We start from the raw sequence: 21,981 nt of genomic DNA on the forward strand, positions 1-21,981 counted from the left end.
GTTTGTCCTGATTTGTTCTACTAAATACTTATGTTAAAAATATCCTAGGTCAGACACTCTTGCTCTGAATCTATTGTTTATTATTATTATTATATGCATTTCAGTAGCCCTCTGAGGCTCCAACCATTTGGATTTCAGTGTGTTAGGCTCTATATAAACACATAAGAAACAGCCCCTGCTCCAGCATTGATAGTCTAAATAGTCAAGACATTAACAGAGTATTAGAGAGGGAAAGAGACGTGAAATGATTAGCTGAGAGGTCATGTACTAATACAGTCAGGATTAGCACCCAGGTCTCCCGAGTCAAATTCTGGTGCCACTTCCACTGAACCGCACAACCACAACTGAAAGGTTGCTTTCATTGCTTTATGTTATATATTGTATTGTTTACCACCATGCCATGCAACTCAAAATTACCTGGTGACATAGGCTGGAAATAAAAATCTCCAAACTTGTTGATATTTCTCACATATTTTTAAAGAATTTAAGAAAAAATACTTTAAAAAAATTAAGGTACTACATTAATCATCCCAGAAGAGATGTAAGAGCCTGATTCAAAGCCCATTGAACTCTAGGGGGGATACTTCTGCTGATTTCAGTAGCATTTGGGTCAGGCTGTAAATCTATGTTATTAAAATTTCTTATGAGGTATTTTGTAGTTCAGGTATGCGACAAAGGGAACACTCATTTTGTCTTTTGGAAAAATATAGCTTACTAATCTTTTTGTATGACAAATTCTGCCAGTTGTTTGGTATCTTTTTCTTCTCTCACTAAATAAGATAACAGATATTACTAGACTAAGATAACAAATATTACTAGATTTTCATGGAGCTTTTATGATCATCAAATTTATATTGCTACTTTATCTGAAAATATATGGTTATGGTGCTTTTGCCTTTCAATAAACCTAGATACTTTTGAAATTAATTGCTTTAACAGAGGCCTAGTCTTGCTTAAACTGAAGCCAAAAGCAGTTTTGGTGGCTTTAAGTCTAGTGGGGCAAGAAGTAGACTTCTAATAAGGAATATATGATAAAGCTGGGCCCTTTTAAATCACCATGCCCTAGGGCAGCTGCCCGCTTTCTTCTGCCCCCTAAAGCCCCATCAAGCCTATGATTTTTTTAAAGCATTTTTTAAGTTAATTGAGCCACTTAAATTGGGGTGGAGTGGAGCTGAATCCAGGGAAGGACTCAAAGCAAAGTATAAAACTGTATTAAATGCAGGCCTGAAGGGTGGGAGGTGAGGCTCTAGTAAAAAGTATAACAGCAACGCTGCTTGAGGTAGAAAATGCCACACCTAGATTTTTTTGAGTAATTCATCAAGTTTGTTGTAGAGTTCAGAGAACCATCTACACCACCATTAGAATATGTAGAGACCGAAAAGTCATCGCAAAATTTTAACTTGTTTGTAAGTCGGTCAGTATCTGTCTCCTAATCTTTAAAACTAAATGGTAGGAGAGGTGTAAGCAGATATGTTCCCAGCATATTGAGAGGTGGCATTACAGAAAAATTCAACCAGATTCCCTACTATGAACAAAAGACTATTTAGGTATAACAAGTTTACAAGATGATAGTCAATTCACCTGCAGCATTTCATAATGGATCAGATACTTCAGGGGTGAAACCGTGGTAGTTGATATATGTGTGACACATTGATAAATGGGAAAGACTCAAAGGAACATGAAAGAAGTCTCTACAAGGTCTGAAAAGATTGTAAAATTATAATTGTAGTTTTAGACTATCTCAGAGGGCTAGTTATGTTAGTTTGTAACTTTAAAACCAATGTGTGGGCCTGTGGCACCTTAGAGACTAATTAAAACATATAGAATCATGAGCTTTTATGGGAAAAACCCACTTCATCAGATGAATTGTAATACTACAGTTTAAAAAGTGCTTTTCCCTGAACCTGCTACTTTGTTTGCAGCACAGGACAGATGCAGACAGCATACATATTTTATAAATTAATATGCTAGCCAGTGAAAAGGTAGTTAAATGCCAACTCAAAGATGACTTTGTTTTTGACCATTGTTAATATTTGAATATGCATTGTAGAAGCACCAGGATCAGCCCTTTGTGTGCTAGGCACTGCATAGTCACATGGACAGTCCCTGTCCTAAAGACCTTGCCGTGTGAGCTATTCAATGGTAAACTATTATGCTTATCACTAAAAAGGAAATATGAAAAGAACTAAATATTTATAGCTCCTAATTGCCAGTTCAGTTTCATGAAATTCAGATGGGTGGCAAGCCCTTAGTCCTGTATATGTCTTGGGGACTGTGGAGTCAAATTTGCAGAGGTGAAAAGGTGCTCCTACAGTAGTTCTCCACGAGCAAGGTGTAGAAGACCTCCCCAGATGCCCTGAACAATGGAGTTTCGTATCACCCCAGAGCAGCCGCAGCTACAGCAGAGAGGCTGCTGGAGGAGAGTTCAGAAGCACAGTCAGGAAGGCCTACAACTGGAGATTAGCAGGGGACTTGAGGGAGTTCATGAGAAAGCTGCTTGTCTATAATTCCATGCTTTGCCTGAGGTGGGGGAAACTGTCACAGTGGGGGAGAATCAATTTTACTAGAAAGGTGGTGAAGCACTGGAATGGGTTACCTAAGGAGGTGGTGAAATCTCCATCCTTAGAGGTTTTTAAGTGCCAGCTTGACAAAGCCCTGGCTGGGATGATTTAGTTGGGATTGGTCCTGCTTTGGGCAGAATGACTGCCTGAGGTCTCCTCCAGCCCTAGGATTCTATGATAGGAAATTTATTTTGACAGCTCAGCCCATTCTGTCCCTTCCCAGCTGCCCCTTTTACTGGGACATGGGAAGGCCACTGCTTTCCCCGATAGCACCCCACACTGATATGCATCACAGTCAGGGAGCAGAGTGGGGAGGGGCTTGGAGATGACCATGCTGAGCAGCAGAGGATGGGCTTACTACTCCCATTCCAAGGTACCAAGAGGCAGTCGTGAATCATGAGTCTCTGCTGGTGATTGGCTTACATGTTTGCCACAGAAACATTGTCTGGTCTATGATACAAGCACTATCTGACATTTCTGTGTAAACTGTTTATCGCTGAATGCCCAATTTAAAAAAGCACCCTTCTAATTAGAGGACCTTGGTTTATATTAGGCAAGAGCTTAATAGATCTCTATGTACAAATCTGAAAAATATATGTATACACTTATTGTACTTGCTCCTAACATTAATTGCTTGCCAGTTGACTCAGCTCTGAGGTTTCTTGATACACTATGACTTCATCAGACTCTTCCACTTTGGGTATGGAAGCTTTCTATAGTCTTTATTAGTTTACAAATACTGGGTTCAATTTTTAAAAGCAACTAAGTCCAATGAAAATAAATTAGGTGCTTTTGAAATGTTAATCATTGACTCCATTTACCACAGGAAGCCTGAAACCTACACTATAATTTCCAAATAAAGGAATGCTTCAATTAATAAAAAACTTTGAAAACTGGGTCATAATAATAAACAGAACAGATAAGACAAAGCAAAAAAATCATGGTTTTTACATGTGCTCAGTGACAATTCAGCAATTAGATTATTATTCAGTTTTAAATTGCTTGAATTAAGGAAACACTTTTTACAAAGAGGAAAACCATGCACACATGCAAATGGCCTCCCTTGTTAATATGATTGGTTTTGTCATAGTCTTTCTCTCTGTTTAATCAAAAAGCTCCATGTGTATTAAAAGGCAGCATGTATATTGATTCCTAATGCACATTGCCTTTTTGCTTGAGCCATGATACTCTGTAGTGAAAACTGTAATCTTGAATTTGTGAATAAAACTGGGAATATATTTGTTTGAGAACTTTGTTACCTTTTTCAATATATGGAAAGGCCAAGATTTTTAAGGACAGGATTTTCTAAATTTAGGCTTTTTATTTTTAGGCAAGTGGTAGATTTTCAGATATGGTGAGCACACAACAGTTCCTATTGAAACCCAATACTGTATGTGCAACACATTAAAAAATTCAGGCCACTTATTTAGAAAACTATGAAAGAATCATGTGACAACATAATCCCCATCAGTTTTGGTGGAAAGCAGAATGATCACATAAACAATATGTCACTGCAAGGAAAAAGAGTAGGTGCAGGATTTTTTTTTTTTTTTTTTTTTTACAACTTCACTTCAGGTTTGTTATTGTAAATATTGAAACAACCTTCAGAATTCTGGCCTGTAATAAGTACACAAAATTGAGTTATCTTGTTTTAGTTATCCTTGTTTCTTTATCTTTCAGGGTTTTCTTTCAGCCTGTGCCCTGACTGTCACGTTGTTCTTCAATTAAAGACTAGATGGGATCTGAAATGAATCTAATAGGACATTCCCAGCTACCTAGTGCTGATGGATTTTCACTTCCTGAAAGTCCTCATTTATTTGGTAAGTTATTAGAATAGATTAAAATATCTCTGCAGCATATGATAACTGAACCAATAGCCTGGAGTCAAAATATTGAAGTTCTACGGTCAGTCCATAGTGTATAATCAGTTTTTATGCAGAACTCCCTATTTAAATGAGTGACAAAATAAGGCACAGTTATCTGTAATGTACCAGAGTCTAGCTTGTAGTACTAGTATAGCACTATTCTGCTGCCATAAGTCATTTATGAAGGATAGTCTATTATAGATAGAAAGGAAATGATCTTCAGGTTAGTCATTTATGTCAAGCAGAGCAGATATAAATTGACCAAAATATTTTGTAACTGAACAATATTATAAAATATATATGTTGCCTTCTTATATACATTTTTGAAAATTATTTCATTGGTATTAAAACCATTACTATATTTTATAGAGATAATTAAAATGATCACTGTGGCCTGTGCTATTATCGTAGGTGGATAATACAAGTTACAATGAAGGCTGCAAAATTCTACATAGCTGAGACTCCACTGCATATTTCCATTGTGAAACATGGGCTTGTTGGTGGATGAAGAATGCTCTGACAATATTTTATGAGTACAGGAAAGCTGTCTTCTACTATATGAGTTACTGGGAAATAAGAAAATAATTAAAGATTGCTGCCCTTTCTTCTGACACCACTGTTACTCCTCTTCTGAGCATGTGTCTGTGGCCCTGCGCATTGGCTTCCCAGAGGAGGAAAAAATAGTACTCTCTGTATAGCATGCTTTTATTTATTCATCTGCATCCACTCTAAAATGTAATGGTCAAACAGCATATTCCAGGAATCTCAACCCAACACCAACATCTGGTTTGCGAGAGAAACTCTGCCACAAGAATTAACTAATCTGAGTCCAAGGCAGAAAGCAAACTCTTGCTGTTCACATAACTTTCTTTCTCCCACAGCAGTCTCTATCTAAAACTTTGCATGACCCCAAACTAACCACAACACAGCATGTCTTCCAATGCTATGTCTACATTAGGCGTGTTTTGCTGTTATAGGAATACCAGTATACTGCACTGACAAAGTGCTTCTAGTGTGGATACAGCTATCCTGGCAAAGCTGTGCTTGGTACCAGTATTGTAAAACCTTCCCTCATAAGAAAAACAAACTATACTGGTACAAGAACAGCTTTAGGAGTATAATTTTATCTACACCCTGGACTTCTGCCAGCAGCACTGTGTCAGTCAGGGCTTGTCTCCACTACATGGTAGATTTCAGTGATCTATCCACCCATGGTTGATTTAGTGCATCTGCTTAGACACGGTGAATTGACCTCTGAGTGTTCTCCCGTTGACTCCGATACTACACTAGGATGAGAAGAGTAGGCTGTTGATGGGAGAGCATCAGCTGCAGACCTTACTGCATGGAACGCACTGTGGTAAGTTGGTCTAAGTACATTGATTTCAGCTGTGCTATTTGTGTAGCTGAAATTGCATCTCTTAGATTGATGGGGAGAGAGAGGGAGCAGAGTAGTGTAGGACTCAGAGAGCACACCCGCTTGGCCAGCAGATGTCTATAGTGTGGACCTAGCCAAAAAGTCAAAACTTGCTTATGTACTAAAGAAAATATTCTTGTTGGACTATGTGTAACATGTCACTTGACACCTGGCCTGACAAAAAATGCAAAGGGCCATCTTGGTGATCTGATCCATTTGCTGTATTAATTATTGTTGCTGTTATTTATTTGCATTACATTGACTGTTTAGAAGACACAAACTAGATAAGGACTCCATTGCTGTATTCACTGTACCATCCCCGCCCTGGAAAGCTAGCAGTTACAAGCCCTGGTACTGCAGTTTGCTGCATGTGGAGGAACCGCTATGCCTGTGTGCAGACCCACTGAAGTTAGTGGGACTCTGCAGGCACAGAAGACTGCCTGTGCATGAACAAATACAGGCCTAGAAAAACAGACAAGACTGACAATGGGGAGATTAAGATTATTATTACTGTCCCTCTTGTATAGCTGGGAAACTTACCCAAAGTCACACAGAAAATCTGTGGAAGGGCCAGGCGTTGAATCCAGATCTGCTCAGGGGCAGGATAGTGCCTTCACAACAAAACTATTTTTCCTCTTTATATCATGTTAAAATTGTCAGTTCTTTGGGGGCAAGGCTTATACTATCTAGTAGGATATGCATGAGGCAATAAATCCGTATTTCTCAAAGTGGGCCCACTTTGAGAAAGCTGCTACCAGGTCACTCCGGTTTGTTTACTTAACAGCGAACCACGGCCAATGAAAGCCACGAGGCTTTATGGCTGCAGAGCTGTTAAGTAAACAAACTGGAATGGCCCATTAGCAGCTTTCTCAAAGTGGGCCCAAAGCCCGCTTTGAGTAACACTGCAATAAATAATGACATAGTGGCCAGAAACTGATACAGGGATTTAGGAGACCCAAGTTCTAGTCCTGGGTCTGCTAGTGACCTACTAAGAGACCTTAGGGAAATCATTTCATCTCTCTGTGGTTCAGTTTCTCCATGTGTAAAATGGGATTATGACACTTACCTCTTTTGTAAGGTGCTGTAAGAGTGAGAGATTATGTATGTGCAGTGCCCAGCAAAATGGAATCTTGCTCTAAGTTGTGGTATTACTGTAATATAAATAATTTATGTAGAGCGGAATTGAATTAGGCTTTACATTAGGAAGGGCATATTTCAGTTATGCACGACTTTCAGCTGTCTCTCTTTTGGAAGGTTGTCACTCAATTTAGTTCCAAAGGTACTCTGTTTCATTTAAATTTGGCATCCCAACACTTTTATTGTTAAAATTTATTTGCATCAGAAATACAGAATCATGAAACCAAGATGAGAAAGCATTATTTATACTAAGGAAATTACTGAGTGTTTTTAAAATGTTGTGCATGAATACCTCTTTGTGTCCCTCAGTTTGGACTCTGTGACACATTCTGTTTCAGATTTGAGCCTTGGGAGATTGAGACTCATACACAAAAGGCATCTCTAGGGGAATTTTATATTTTGAAGACACTTAGAATGATTACATTTTTCATGCAATGTCTCACATATTATGGCTTTGATATAACAGGTGAGGCCTTTAGGCTGTCAAAATTGATTGCACTACAAAATATCCTCCACTTTTTCAAAGATCTAAACACATTTTTCTATTATTTTGCTTTAAAGGATTGGCTTTGCTTTGTAGTTCATTCAGGCTAAAACTTCCAGGAAGGCATTGTTAGAACCATGAGTGTATGTCTAAGTGTCCCTTTGAATGCATAGCTCTGAGTGTTCGGGGGTCTATTAATTTAGTAAAATCATGCTGTCGTGAATGTTTACACTGTGAAGCTGGTCACCATGGTAATCCTAAGATAGCTCTCAAGTTTTAGCAGCGCTCAAGATTTATGGTTTCAAGAAGTTCAGTGTGTCTTTCAGGCTAAACTTTTTCACTTTTGATGGCGGGAGACTGAAAATTGCTGTTTTAACAATATATTCCTAGGGTAACGTATTTATTGTAGTTAATGTCTATTAAGTCTCTCAGTTTTTGACTGACATTTGTTTGTGGAGTTATGAACTCCCGAAAAGAGGTTCTCCCTTTGGAAATGAAAAAGTGACTTAACTAGAGTGGCCCATGTGAGAGTCACTAAAATGTAAACATTTCTTTATTGTTGTGTCTTCTCTAACTGGAAAAAAAAAACAAGCTCCATTCATCTACCTTGCATTGTGATGGTTTGAAGCAAAGCAGATGTCTAATATATCTGCACAGAAAGCACCTCTTATTTTGAAGAAGACAAACAAATACACTAAACTGCCCATCTATACCACATTATTTTAAGGAGAATGGGTACCTCCTATGGAGAGAAAGTACCTCTTCTTCCCTCCGCCCTCATTCATTCACTGCTGTAAGAACTGTCCCCAAGTAAGGGAAAGAGATCTGCCTCTGAGGAGGGACTCCAGAGGATTACAGGCAGTCCCCGGGTTACGTACAAGATAGGGACTGTAGGTTTGTTCTTAAGTTGAATCTGTATGTAAGTCGGAACTGGCGTCCAGATTCAGCCGCTGCTGAAACTGACCGCCAGTTCTGACTTACATATAGAATCAACTTAAGAACCCCAGGCGTCCCCAAGTCAGCTGCTGCTGAAACTGATCAGCAGCTGATTCCAGGAAGCCCGGGGCAGAGCAACTCTGCCTCGGGCTTCCTGTAGTCAGCGCTTGTCAGTTTCAGCAGAAGCTGACTTGGGGACACCTGGGGCAGAGCAGCTGGGGTGCTGCTGGGTTGCTCCAGTAGCGCCGCTCCTCGGTGCTACTGGACCAACCCAGCAGCACCCCATCTGTTCTGCCCCAGGCATCCTGATTCAGCCGCTGCTGAAACTGACCAGCAGCGGCTGAATCAGGACCTGGGGCAGAGCAGCTGGGGTGCTGCCGGGTTGGTCCAGTAGTGCCCAGAGCGGCGCTGCAGGACCAATCGGCAGCGCCCCAGCTGCTCTGCCCCAGGGTCCAAAACAAAAGCCTGGTCTGCTGGGGGGGGGGGAGCACACTAGCTGCGTTTCCCCCCCCCCCCAGCAGACCAGGGACACGGGGAGCAGAGCCGCAGCGGCAGCGGGGTGCTGCGCCTCTGAGGCTTTGCTCTGGCAAAGTCTCAGAGGCGCGGGACCCCGCCGTGGCTGCAGCTTCAGTCCCGGTGCCTGTGGTCTGCTGGGGACGGTCCCCAGCAGACCACAGTCACCCGGACTGAAGCGGCAGCAGCGGCGGTTCCCCGCGCTTCTGAGGCTTTGCCAGAGCAAAGCCTCAGAAGCGCGGGAACCCGCCGCTGCTGCCGCTTCAGTCCCGGTAACAATAAAAAATAAAGCTAGACAATAAAAGTCAGTCAGCTAGCCCGTGCCTTGAAGCTGCTGGAAGATGTATCTTTTAAAAAGGACAGAGCTTATTTTCTTATAAAAACATATGAAATTGGATGTAAATACAGCTGGGATTTTTTTTTATGTGGCAAAATTTTGGGAGACCCAGCAAGGGCTCAACCACTCCTCTTTTGATTCTGATGAGGGTAAAATGTGGTAGGCACCATTAGTAACGGCAGTTAGATTCCTCATACAAGATGGCTTGCACCACTTGAGCATGCTTGTGTGCTGTAGAGCTTACTGAGAAATTTCCAAATTACAAACATTTCAATAAAAATAGGGTCACCTTTTTCTCAAAAATACTTGTTGAAAATGTGATCCTTTTTTTCCTGGCCAGATTTTCTGTTTCCCGTGTTTTGTTTCTTTATCCTTGTTTCCTGTTTTGCTCATTTTTATAGGTAAATATAAATGAGAGAAAAAAGGGAAAGCCTTTCAAACTGGAGTTAAAAATGGTCTGAATTAGGATCCTAGCCTTTTCTCTCACTACTGTCTTTAGATAGTTTCATTATGTGCTCACTGGCCAAATGCAATTTATTTTATCTACACAACAAAGTTCCATTAAACTGAATGGGGATCAGTTGTGTAAAAGAACCAGGATATGGCCCAGTATCACACCTTGAGCCTGTTGAACAGCAACAGAACACAACCTGCCAAACTGAGTTTTCAAATTCTTTTAACTTATGGGTGAAGTCCTGGCTTTAGTGAAATCAATGGGAGTTTTGATAATTCATTTGATAGGGTCAGGATTTCACTATGTTTATGCTTACTCATACTGAGTAAAACTCTTCTTCTGGAATACACACATTGAAATAATGGTAATTGAAATCATGAGATCATTAGTTTTGCTTGAGGAGCAACGTACTATTCAACATGAGTAATGGTTGGCTGAGTCCAGTGATTTCTTGGATGGTTTTTATTAGTGTAAATATTACTTGGAAATATCAAGGAAATTCAGTTATTTATGAACTACTAGCAGATGAACTAGGCATTGCTTGGGTTTTTAACCAAAGTAATTCAAAAAGAAATGAAAAATGTACACGCTTTTATGTCAACGAATGTATTTTTTTTAAATGAAGGAAAATGAAGGCTGGAGTGAGAGTTTGGGGGTGAGGTGGGGTGGTGGCTTAGGGCACAGGATTCGGGGGGGCTCAAGGCAGGAGATGGGGGGCTCAGGGTAGGGGGAGAGGGTGCATAAGTCAAGGCAAGTAGGAGGTGCAGGACTCAGAACAGGGGGCTGGGATGTGAGGAGGACTTACTGGGGCTGCCCATAGTGGTGAAGGTGGTGATGCTCTGGCAGTGACTCCTTCACTCCCCTGCCAGCAGGCCTCCCCAAAGTTGCCCTCCACGATCTGCAGACTATCTGGGGAGGGGTGAGGCTCTGGGGGCTGACCTTGGCCTCCAGTGACCCCTTGCCCCCTCCCCCCGAGCAGACCAGGCTTTTCTGCCCACGACGCCTGGGGTAGAGCAGCTGGGGCGCTGCTGGGTTGGTCCCGCAGCGCCGCTTCTCGGCGCTACTGGACCAACCCGGCAGCACCCCAGCTGCTCTGCCCCAGGCGTCCTGATTCAGCCACTGCTGGTCAGTTTCAGCAGCGGCTGAATCAGGACGCCTGGGGCAGAGCAGCTGGGGTGCTGCTGGGTTGCTCCAGTAGCGCCAAGGAGCGGTGCTGCGGGACCAACCCAGCAGCACCCCAGCTCCTCTGCCCCAGGCGTCCCCAAGTCAGCCGCTGCTGAAACTGACCAGTGGCTGACTACAGGAAGCCCCTGCCCCCGGCTTCCTGGAATCAGCCGCTGATCAGTTTCAGCAGCAGCTGACTTGGGGACGCCTGGGGTTCTTAAGTTGAATCTGTATGTAAGTCAGAACTGGCATCCAGATTCAGCCGCTGTTGAAACTGATCAGTTTCAGCAGCGGCTGAATCTGGACACCAGTTCCGACTTACATACAGATTCAACTTAAGAACAAACCTACAGTCCCTATCTTGTACGTAACCCGGGGACTGCCTGTATTACCATCTTCAATACAATCTAAGGTACTGACAAACAAGTGTATGTTTTCCTTCCAATAACTGTCTCCAGCTAAAGAGAAAAGGAATGAAGGATAGTGTTAAAATGGAAGCCTTTTGAAAATACTGTACTTTTCACTTTTCCCCCCCTTTTTGTATCTATTAAAAAGAGGATGCTTCGGTGCTGCTAATTTGAACTTTTTGGCCTCTGGGAGGCCTCCCACAGCTCCCCAGAGTGCTTCCTGGGGCTCTAAGTCTGAGGTAGCATGTCTATATTAATGGAGCATGCCTCGGACTACATTCAATGCTTCCCCATAATGAGGACATGCTAGTTCGAATTTGTTAAATAGGGAGTTTTTAAGTCAAATTTAGTAATTTTGAAATAGTTTCCTACTGTAGACATGGTCTTAGAGACTAACAAAAAAATATATACAGGCAGTCCCCGAGTTACGCGGATCTGACTTATGTCAGATCTGCACTTACGAACAGGGCTTTTCTCGCCCCGGAACTCACGGGCGGCGGGACCACTCAGACGTGCAGTGGTCCCGCCACCGCGTCCTCCGGGGTGAGAAAAGCTGCTCCGGGTGTCCCTGGTCTTCTGGGGACCCCTCCCAGCAGACTAGGGACACCTCGAGCAGACCAGGGACACCCGGAGCAAAGCCGCAGAGGCGGCGGGGTCCCACGTCTCTGTGGCTTTGGTCCGAAGCAAAGCCTTGGAGGCACGGGCCTCCGCCTCCTCTGCGGCTTTGCTTTGGGTGTCCCTGGTCTACTGGGGACCCCCCCCCCCAGTGGACCATGGACACCCAGAGCAAAGCCTTGGAGGCGCGGGACCCCGCTGCCTCCGTGGCTTTGCTCCGGGTCTCCCTGGTCTGCTGGGGGGGGGGACGCAGCTAGTGCGCCCCCCCCCAGCATATCAGGCTTTTGCTGGGGACGCCTGGGGTAGAGCAGCTGGGGTGCTGCTGGGTTGGTCCTGGGGGGACCTACCCGGCAGCGCTCCAGCTGTTCTGTCCCAGGCTCCAGATTCAGCCGCTGTTGAAACTGATCAGTGGCTGATTCCAGGAAGCTGGAGGCAGAGCAACTCTGCCTCGGGCTTCCTGTAGTCAGCCCCTGGTCAGTTTCAGCAGCAGCGGCTGAATCTGGAGCTAGTTCTAAGTTACGTACAAATTCAACTTAAGAACAAACCTATAGTCCCTATCTTGTACGTAACCCGGGGACTGCCTGTATAGCATCATGGGCTTTTGTGGGCACAATCAACTTCTTCAGATGAGTGGAACAAGAGGCACAGAAACCCCAAAATTGCCTATGATGTGTAGGCAGTCCGACTAGATGTTCACAATGGTCTCTGCTGGCGTTAAAGTCCAAGAGTTGGTGCTGATTTCCAGCAATATCTCCCCAAAATGTAACACAAACCAATGTGGGAAATAACTGAATATGTTAAACTCATTGTAAATGTGATTGTAAATGTGACAAGTTGAGGGAGAATGGGAAAAAAAGATTACTAATATTTTGGATGGGATTAGTATTTTTTATGGAGTTAATTAAAAGATCCCATTGAGTAGATAGTGAAAACAAGAATAAATTAATGGAAGAAGCAAAAAACAAAGCAATGTATTTAGGCATCCCTTAATGACCAGAAAATTAAAAAAAACACTCAAAAGGAAATTCTATATAATAGCTGTGACATGGCACCATAATGAATTGAAGAGACTGGATCCATTTGATAGCTTGTGTTTGTTTTTTGTTTTTTTAACTCTAAAATCAACTGTCAGAAACTATTTAACAACCAAAAGATCATAAGATGAAGTAGCTAACTATTTGTATCCAACACCATCTGGCAGATGGTGTAACATCTGGCATTATCATCATAGCAGAGATGATAAATAAGCAAGTGGTCAACCTCCAAGTCAAAGAGACACTAAGCAGCAAAAACAAAAACAGAAATGTATGTATATGTAATAATTAGAGACAACAAATGACCCAGTGGAGCAGAAGTAACTTGAAAGATGTTCTAAAATAATGAAAAATATCTTAACTAAATCTGAAGGAGATAAATAAATAGAGCTTTGTGGCACAAGTTCATTTGATAGGACAGGACAACAGAGATTCACTTGTATGCTCAGATCTTCTTATGCAGGTTTTTAACTTTCAAAGCTGCATATCTTGTGAAATAATAAAGGGAATGATGTTCCTCTGGGGCTTGATTCTACACAGACTTACTACCAAGTATCATGGATACTTTCCTGGGCAATTTTATTGGCCAAGAATTTTCTAGAACTCATGAATCTTATCTGGGTAAAGATGACCAAATTTGGACCTTTTAAAATAGCATAGTTTTCTCTGTGTCTATGAAACACATACTATATCAGCCTGTCAAAAATGATTTTTTAAAAGTTCATGTATTAAGAATAGTCATCTGAAAAAGTGGTAGATTTTTATTTATACAAAATACTAATGTGAATGAAACCAAAATTTACAAAACTGCAATGGAGGAGCTATTTGGAAGAGCCCTCTTGAATCCACTAACCCAGAGAAAGATATCCAGATTTTAGAAAAGGACATTTAAGCTGTAATTTGGCATAGCTATTGTCTCAAGCATTTATAAATAGGTTTCACTGTAGTGTAGTTAATCAGTAAACTATACAACCTCTGGCCTGTATCATTCCTTAGCTAGTCTTAAAGGAAGTTCTAGTTTTCAGTTGTGAATAAAGCAACAAGATGTTAAGGAAGCAGTACTAAGGAAGAGTAGCTGATAAGTACTGACTAGAAAAAGTAAAAAGAACAACACATTAAATAACTCCAGTTTTTCAGAAATTGTCATGGAAATGGTTGGAATGAAGGCTGCTAAAGGTAAGATATTGCTGAAGTGCATGTTTGATTTATTACATTATACAATATATCTGTTAAATTTGACTAATCAGCTTGATGGCAGAGGTTGTTTAACCCAGGCCCTTAGACACCTGATAATAGTTTTCCCCCAGGATTTAAACCAAGTGATTAGTTTATATTTCCATTTGTAGTTTATCTTGAATCATAGGACATGCACTTTCTTCTTTTTGGTTTAAGGTTCTTTGCTGTGTGACTTTTATGTCTCATTAACTTTATGAGCAAGCTCAGGCCTTTAAGTTTTTGATTGTTTACTGTTCTTTTTCTTATAATTTTAGATTGTCAATATTTGTTGTGCTCAATGTGCTACCACTGTAACTTCTGCAATATTTTGGATGCAAATTCTTCAGCCTATATATGATTTCAAGTGTAATACTGAGAATAAAGGATAAGATTTTAAAATGCACTCAGTGATAGCTGAACTCTGTTGGTAAAACTCCCTTTGTGCTCGATGGAAGTTCACTTGAGCAAATGCTGAGCATCCTACTCAAATCCCACCCAAAATATTCACATGTAAAATCAGAAGAAAAACATTAACAAACCTCAGCCAACAGTTACATAATGCAAACGTATACACAAAATGATGCCCAGATTCTAGAAATAAAATTTCACTCTAACAACTTTAGTAAAATTTGAGACATTTTGTGAAATGTTCTAATTGCAACTTTTTGCAAAGTGTAATGCACAAGTTTTGGGGCCTCATTAATATTTATTTCAATTATACTTCAAAAATGACTGCATGTGTGTTTCTGATAGTGTAGTGGAACAGCAAGAACATATGAACATAATACATTACTGGAGACAATGAGCCTATTTCTGATCTCACTTACACAGATTAACACTGCTGTTACTCCATTGATGTCAGTAAAGTAACTCTTGCTTTACAGTATTGTAAGCAATGTCAGAATCTGGTCTATATTTTCCATGAATACATTAATAAAATCCTATTCACCTTCCAGATGGCAAGATAAGATAAATTGTCTTGTATTATTAGAAGCTAATTGTTCTAGTAAGCCTCTTCGAGAAGGCCTTACATATAGAACCGAGTGAGAAATGGCTTACCTATTCCATGAGAGTTTTTGAAATGTTGACATTTTTCCAGTCACGAAAAGGGACCCCTTCCCCAATAAAATAAAAATCCTGATAATTTTCACAAACCGATCATTCAAAAAATTCAGGTTGGGTCAATCGGGCTATTTTGTTTTGACAATTTCTAAACATTTCATTTTGATTACAGCTTTTTAAAATATTTACTTTTTTAAGTATAAGTTAAATAAAATGTTGAAATAAAATTAAGTTTGAACTAAGAAATTTAATTTTTCATTTGAAAAGTGTTAAAAGAGGACATTTTTATATTTGGAAACTTTTAAAAAAATTCTAATTTTCTCATGAGAAGTTTTGGTTTAAAAAAACCCTGACATTTTCGCACAAAAATATATTTAACTGGAAACTTCCTAACAAATTACCTGGGTATAAAAGAAAGTTGCACTACTTGACTTAAATCAGGGCTAATCAACACGCAGCCCGTGGGCCTTATGCGGCCCGCAGCCCATTTGTTTGCGGTCCATGGGTGGGAGCCAAAACAAAAAAGTAGTCAATATAAGGTCTTCTGTTGATGTGTGTTTTAGTAGTTAAATTCCTGGACTATCATTGCTCATTAAAAGTGCTGTCATATGGGTGGAAATCGCGTAAATATTGCATTTTATTAATATCCGCAGAACTGATTTAAATGGGGCCTGCGTGTTGTGTAGTCTTGCCTTAATCTTTGTATTTATGCCTGTCAGTGTGAAAGAAAGTTGAGTAGCTCTGACTTAAATAATATTTAAGACGATTTTGCTAAATCAATGCAAGCCTATGTGGACCCTCTGATTTCAGTGTAGTTTAATTAAATTGACTTCTGATGGCCTTAAATTAAACCAAAATAAGCTTGACTTAAAGCAAACCAGAAGTATCTACACAGCCATGTGTTCCATTTTAACTAAATCAGATTTAAACTATGCCATAAATTGAACTTGGGCAACTTTTTTATGTAATCAAGACCTATGATAAGTTTCCTTGACAATTAATGCAGGTCCCCATCACTGTGATGTCTTGGTGTATCTCTACATTGCAGGGTAATTTGCTGAGGAGCCATGAAACATTTCGCTGATGTTGATCATCTGCAAGCATGCCTCTGCTGCAATTCCCAGTAGTCACAGTTCACTATTCCCAGCCAATGGCAGCTGTGGAAAGCAGTGGCCAGCATGTCCCTGAAGTCCCTTTGCCTGCAGGAGCTGCTTCCCACAGCTCCCATTGGCTGAAAATTGTGAAGCCTGGCTACTGGAAGCTGAGGGGGACATGCTTGTTGATGGTCAACTAAAGCAAAATGCCTCATGGCTCGCCAATGGATTACCTTGATAGGCCGTTGGCCACAGGGTCGCCCACCAATGTGCTAGCCTGTGCCAGCTAACTTGCGCTAAGAACTGTTTAGCCAAGCCTGCACAACTCAGAAAGCAGCGAGGGCCATATTACTCCAAAGAAAACAGCTGCTATAGGATAAATTTTTTTCAGATGAATCTTGCAAGACGAGAGGCTCCCAAACCGTAGGTTGCAACCTGAGCCAGAATATCTATATAACAATTAAATAGCCTCTTAGCCTGAGCCTTGTGAGCCTGAATCAGCCGGCATGGGCCAGCTGCAGGAGTCTAATTGCAGTGTAGAAATATCCTGAGTGCCTACAAGCACTTTAAAGTGTAGACGTCAAGCTCTGTCTCTCTCTCTCTCTCTTGCTCTCTCTCACCCCCTTCTCCTCAATGAGCAGAGACTATATGTAATTAATAATTTTTTAATGGGGTGTTATTGTGGGAAGGCTACTAGTTCAGAGAATTAAAGCTGTATAGGCTATTCAGAGTTAGCCGAATACATTTGGTTTCTTCTGAAAACAAATGTACAGCTCTAATAACTATGAAAAGCTTCTCTTTCATTTCTTGGAAATTACCTAAAGGTAAAAATCAATAATTCATTAAAATTAGCAAATGGCACGTTATATGCCCATAATTAAAAGCTGTCTCCACAAAAGTTGTCCCTATCTTCTGTTGAGAATGGACAACAGGTGATGGATCACTTGATAATTGCCTGTTCTGTTTATTCCCTCTGGGGTGCTAGGCATTGGCCACTGTCGGAAGACATACTGGGCTAGATGGATCTTTGGTCTGACACAGTATGTCTGTTCCTATGTTCAAAAGAGATACTAAAAATGTGCGTAATGGCTGTATAGTTGGAAACAAAAATAACCCTTGTTTTTCTACACATAGAATTTTGACTTATCTTAATGTATAACAGTACAATAAATTGAAAATATTTATTTATATATAATGGAGATTGCCTATCTCCTAGAACTGGAAGGGACCTTGCAAGGTCATCGAGTCCAGTCCCCTGCCTTCACAGCAGGACCAAGTACCATCCCTGATGAATTTTTGCCCCAAATGGCAAACCACTGAGCTATCCCTGCAGACATAATATAATTAACAGATGTAGGCCAAATATTTATGAGCAGTGTGCCCACAATTACCCAGGACATCATTTTAGACTTATGGAGATTAGGAGACCTTGGTTCAATTTTAAGCTTTTCCAAGTACAGTGAAAGTTTTGTTATCTGGCACACTATTAAGTAGAAATCTTTGTTAACTGGCATTGCCCCCAACTACAATACTGTTGTGTCTTCAGGCACATGCGCCCGACTCCCACTTGCCCAGCTGGCTGTTGTGGGTTTTCTGTCGGGTGGCAGTGCTGGCTGATGTCACCAGTAGGTATCTCCTTCCCCTTAGCCTGCATCAAGCTGCTAGGAGCTTGATCTGCCAGTATGGGGTGGGAACAGAGAAATAAGCTTTGATATCTGGCACATTCAATTAACTGGCAGCCTCCAGTCACCGTGAGTACTGGATAGCAAAGCTTTCATTGTACTTCTTGTGTGACCTCAGCAAGCTTTCCAATGGAGGAGGGGCAAAGGGAGCCCTGGGGCCCAGCAATTCAAAAGGGCTGAGTGCTTCTGATCGCCACCACTGCAGTTGTGGCAGTGGAGCCCTGATCCCTTTAAATAGCCATTGGAGCCACAGGAGGGCATACTGCAGGCAGCGCTAAGGGCTGGCTGGGCAGGCGATGCAGTCCAGTCAGCAGTGAGGGCTGCCTGCTTCCAGTCCTACCCTTTCTTTCCAAGTCTCTGCCCCTTCTGGAACTGCAGAGCTTACCTCTCCCCACCTTGCCCAAGGGCCTGGCAATTCTGTTAGCCTCCTTGAATCTCAGACAAGTCACAAAGTTTTGCCTTGGTTCTCCATTGGTAAGAAGGGGATAAATACTTGTCCCTTTGTTCTAGTCTATTTAGGGTGGAAGCTTTCCAGAGCAGGGATCATCTCTTAGGGTGTGTCTAAACTACATGGCTCTGTCGACGGAGCCATGTAGATTTGTTTGTTCAGCAAAGGGAAATGAAGCCGCGATTTAAATAATTGCGGCTTCATTTAAACTTAAATGGCTGCCGCACTGAGCCGACAAACAGCTGATCAGTTCTTTGTCGGCTCAGTGCGCTAGTCTGGACACTCCCCTGCTGACATGAAAGCCCTTTATCGACCTCCCCGGTAAACCTCATCGTATGAGGCATAACGGGGAGGTCGATAAAGGGCTTTCAGGTAGGCACAGGAGCGTCTAGACTAGCGCGCTGAGCCGACAAACAGCTGATCAGCTGTTTCTCGGCTCAGCGCGGCAGCCATTTAAATTTAAATGAAGCCGCGATTATTTAAATCGCGGCTTCATTTCCCTTTGCCGATCAGCCTAATCTACATGGCTCCATCAATGGAGCCATGTAGTTTAGACACACCCTTACTGTATATAAGTATCCTGATATTATTTGGGACCGCTAAGTGCTACTGTAATTTAAATAATTATTAACAGTCAATAGCACCATTATCCTCCTTTGGCTTTGTGCCACAGCGTTGGGACCTTGATACACACAATTTGTTGCACAAAATGCCTCGTGTGATAATGGATTAATGGTGTTTCCTTATTGCAGACATGTCTAAAACTGAGCTGCCAATTGTCATTATGATATAGTGGACTTTGCAGACTTTACTGAGATCTCAAGCTTTCCTCCAAGCCCAACCAACATTAAACACAGAGAGAAAAGGAGCTATCTGATGCTGGATTGATTAGCTTCTTGTAAATACTGTTACTTTTCAGAGGGTCAATGGGAATTTTGCCACTCCCTTCAATAGCACCAGGATCTGGCCTTTCTTGAAAAGAAAGTGTATTGTAATTTGTAAATCTATTTCCGCTTTGCTGTCCTACTTACTGATATGTTTCTCAATTTAAACTACGTGAGGGAATACTGAATATTGCTGAATTGGTTATAATTTATAATAGTGAGATTTCATTTCACTTTCTTTTCAGTTTGAAAGTGAGTAATACAGTTTTAACAAGTATATAAGGTACAAGGCTAAGGGAGCCTTTTGTTGTCTGTATTTATCTCTAGGACTTCATTGTTGTATGCTACTTTTACCATAACTGCTCCGATTCTTAATCACATTTGGTTAGCTGGTGCCATAACTTGTTATTATCTTAAGAGGTGAATGCTGCAATCCTTATTTGGGAAAAAAACTTCCTTGTCTTAAATAGGCATTCACCAAATCTAGCCCTTAATCTGTACTTTATGATATTGGTTCCCAGACTTTTTCCCCTGAGGCCTACTAGATGAAATAAGCACCGTGGCCCACTATTAATACTTCACACCGCTTTCTGGCAGGGGAAAGTGAGGGTAAGGGAGGCGAGAGCTGCCATGACTTGAAGTTTTCTGGGCGTAGGGGTGGATGAACTTTTAAATTATGCCCTCCCCAGCAGTGTATACCCAGTTTGATAGTGTCCCCTCCCACCTTTTCTACTGGGTAGGCAAGTCATTGTTCCCTCAGGCTGATCAAATGGGAAATCAGGCAAAGGGCTGCCAAGCACTCAGGCTGGCTTTGTTAGGCCTCCATGGGTCCTTCATGGAAGGGACATTGCAGGGCATATGCAACCCCTCACCTCAACAGAGACCAGGCCAGCAAGAGAGTGAAGGGACCAGCACGTTTCACACCCAACCCCCACCAACACCATCCACTTCAACAGCCCCCTGAGTGTTTTCAGCTTGTCTCCTGGCAGCCCTGTCCCAGTGACCCACACAGCACCCCAGTGTGCCTCATAAGCACCCCTTGCTCAGGACTGAGGAATGGGCTTGAGGGTCGCCAGTGCTGGGCAGAGGCAGGTGCTCAGGCTGGGCCTGGCCATTTCCTACAACAGTTCTGATCATGGCGTTATCCAGAAGGAAACAGAGCAGCAGCATCGAGCCTTAGTTGTTGAATGTGGGGGCATGGGGCTGATACTCAGAGGGGCCAGCAGCCATGAATCACAGGGTGCAGTGGCTCACAGTGGGAACAGCTGTAAACTCTCTAGCCTCCATCAGCTGTCCTGAGAGCTGCCATATCAGGGAGCTGGACTCTTCTCTTTGCCCTCTGCCTGCTGGGAGCACTGGGTTCACCTGCCCCTTGGGGGCCATTGCCACCTGCTACTCTATCACTGTCCACTTTACAATACACCTCCCATACCACCACCAAACTTCACCTGTGGCTGTGCCACTGGACCGACCACCCAGGATTGTGTTTCAGCCCACCTTTGAGCTGTAACCTACAGTCTGGGGACCACTCCTGTATCTCACATCACCTTGTATGTCTGGAATGGCTTCCCTGATCCTGTGTGTCTTGTAACTTCTCTCTCCCCCTTCAGACCACTCCTGAGGACTCATTTATTTTGGTTACCCTTCCAACTCTTGCTAAGCCCCACCTTTGTCTTGTCCCCAAGCTGCGTTCCCTCATTCTGTGACATTCAAATTCCAAATAGAATAGAAATGAACAAGATGCATATCCCCATCTTAATACTGTAGCCTTCATCCTTCCCATAGACCCCTTGCCTTCTGTTTGGATTTCTTTGCTGTATTTTTGGGACTAATTCAGACTGACATCTTCTTTGTAGTATGGATTATTTTCCTTTAATTGTCCATTAGAACATCATGAACATTTTTAGTTCTGTAGAAATGATGATCTTTCAAGATTTTCCAAGGAAATAGCAACGAAAAATATTTTCATTGATTCTAATAAAGTAGCGAAGAATGTTAATTTATCCTGAGAATGTCTTTCTAGGAACAGACTTATATGTATATGGGGGTACTGTGTCTGGGGCTGTCAAGAGAATATTTTAGAGTCTTTTAGGTTTAGTCAATATAAGATCTAGGATTAGTAAAAAAATTCTTTCCAGTAGCTGAGACTGATATATTTAGGAATGGAAACTATTCCAATGACTGTGATTTGCTGGTACTAATGTATATTGTTTCTGCATTATTATGTAGGTGTTCTTACAGAGGCAATGAGTTCTCCAGTGCAAGAACCAGATGTGTCACCTTATACACAGTACAGCAATATGCCGTTCCCACCAGTTCAACCTCAGATTTCATCACCACCTTATTATTCCAACCTTGGCTTTTACCCCCAGCAGCCTGAAGAATGGTATTCCCCTGGAATGTACGAACTCAGGAGGATCCCCTGTGAGAATTTTTTCACAAGAGAGACAGAACTAGGGGATATACCTGTAGCCAAGAAGTCTAGAATGGGCCACTCCACAGGAAGAGTGAAAGGAGAAGAGCTGTGTGTCGTCTGTGGTGACAAAGCCTCCGGATACCACTATAATGCTCTTACTTGTGAGGGATGCAAAGGTAGGGCAAAACATGAATTAATCTGTCACAAAATGAGATTGGGGGGAAATGAATATTTCTGAAATTTTATTTTGTCTTCATTT

At 41.9% G+C, this 21,981-nt stretch overlaps 1 protein-coding gene across 6 annotated transcripts in view; it reads left to right on the forward strand.

Annotated features, from left to right (window-relative positions):
* Positions 1-21,981, forward strand: part of NR1H4 (nuclear receptor subfamily 1 group H member 4) — a 71,590-nt gene that overhangs the window by 933 nt on the left and 48,676 nt on the right. For 2 of the 6 annotated variants that reach the window (XM_075934170.1, XM_075934176.1), the window contains exons 2-4: positions 4,242-4,381; positions 5,717-5,783; positions 21,536-21,898. In XM_075934170.1, the coding sequence (XP_075790285.1) occupies positions 4,346-4,381; positions 5,717-5,783; positions 21,536-21,898 (466 nt within the window). In that variant the 5' untranslated portion in view covers positions 4,242-4,345. Of the gene's footprint in view, positions 1-4,241; positions 4,382-5,716; positions 5,784-13,227; positions 14,098-21,535; positions 21,899-21,981 lie in introns of those variants that run through there. The other 4 variants (XM_006125854.3, XM_006125855.3, XM_006125856.3 and 1 more) reach the window with 3 other exon arrangements.

Source organism: Pelodiscus sinensis, chromosome 1 (genome assembly GCF_049634645.1).
Source record: "Pelodiscus sinensis isolate JC-2024 chromosome 1, ASM4963464v1, whole genome shotgun sequence".
NCBI lineage: Eukaryota > Metazoa > Chordata > Testudines > Trionychidae > Pelodiscus > Pelodiscus sinensis.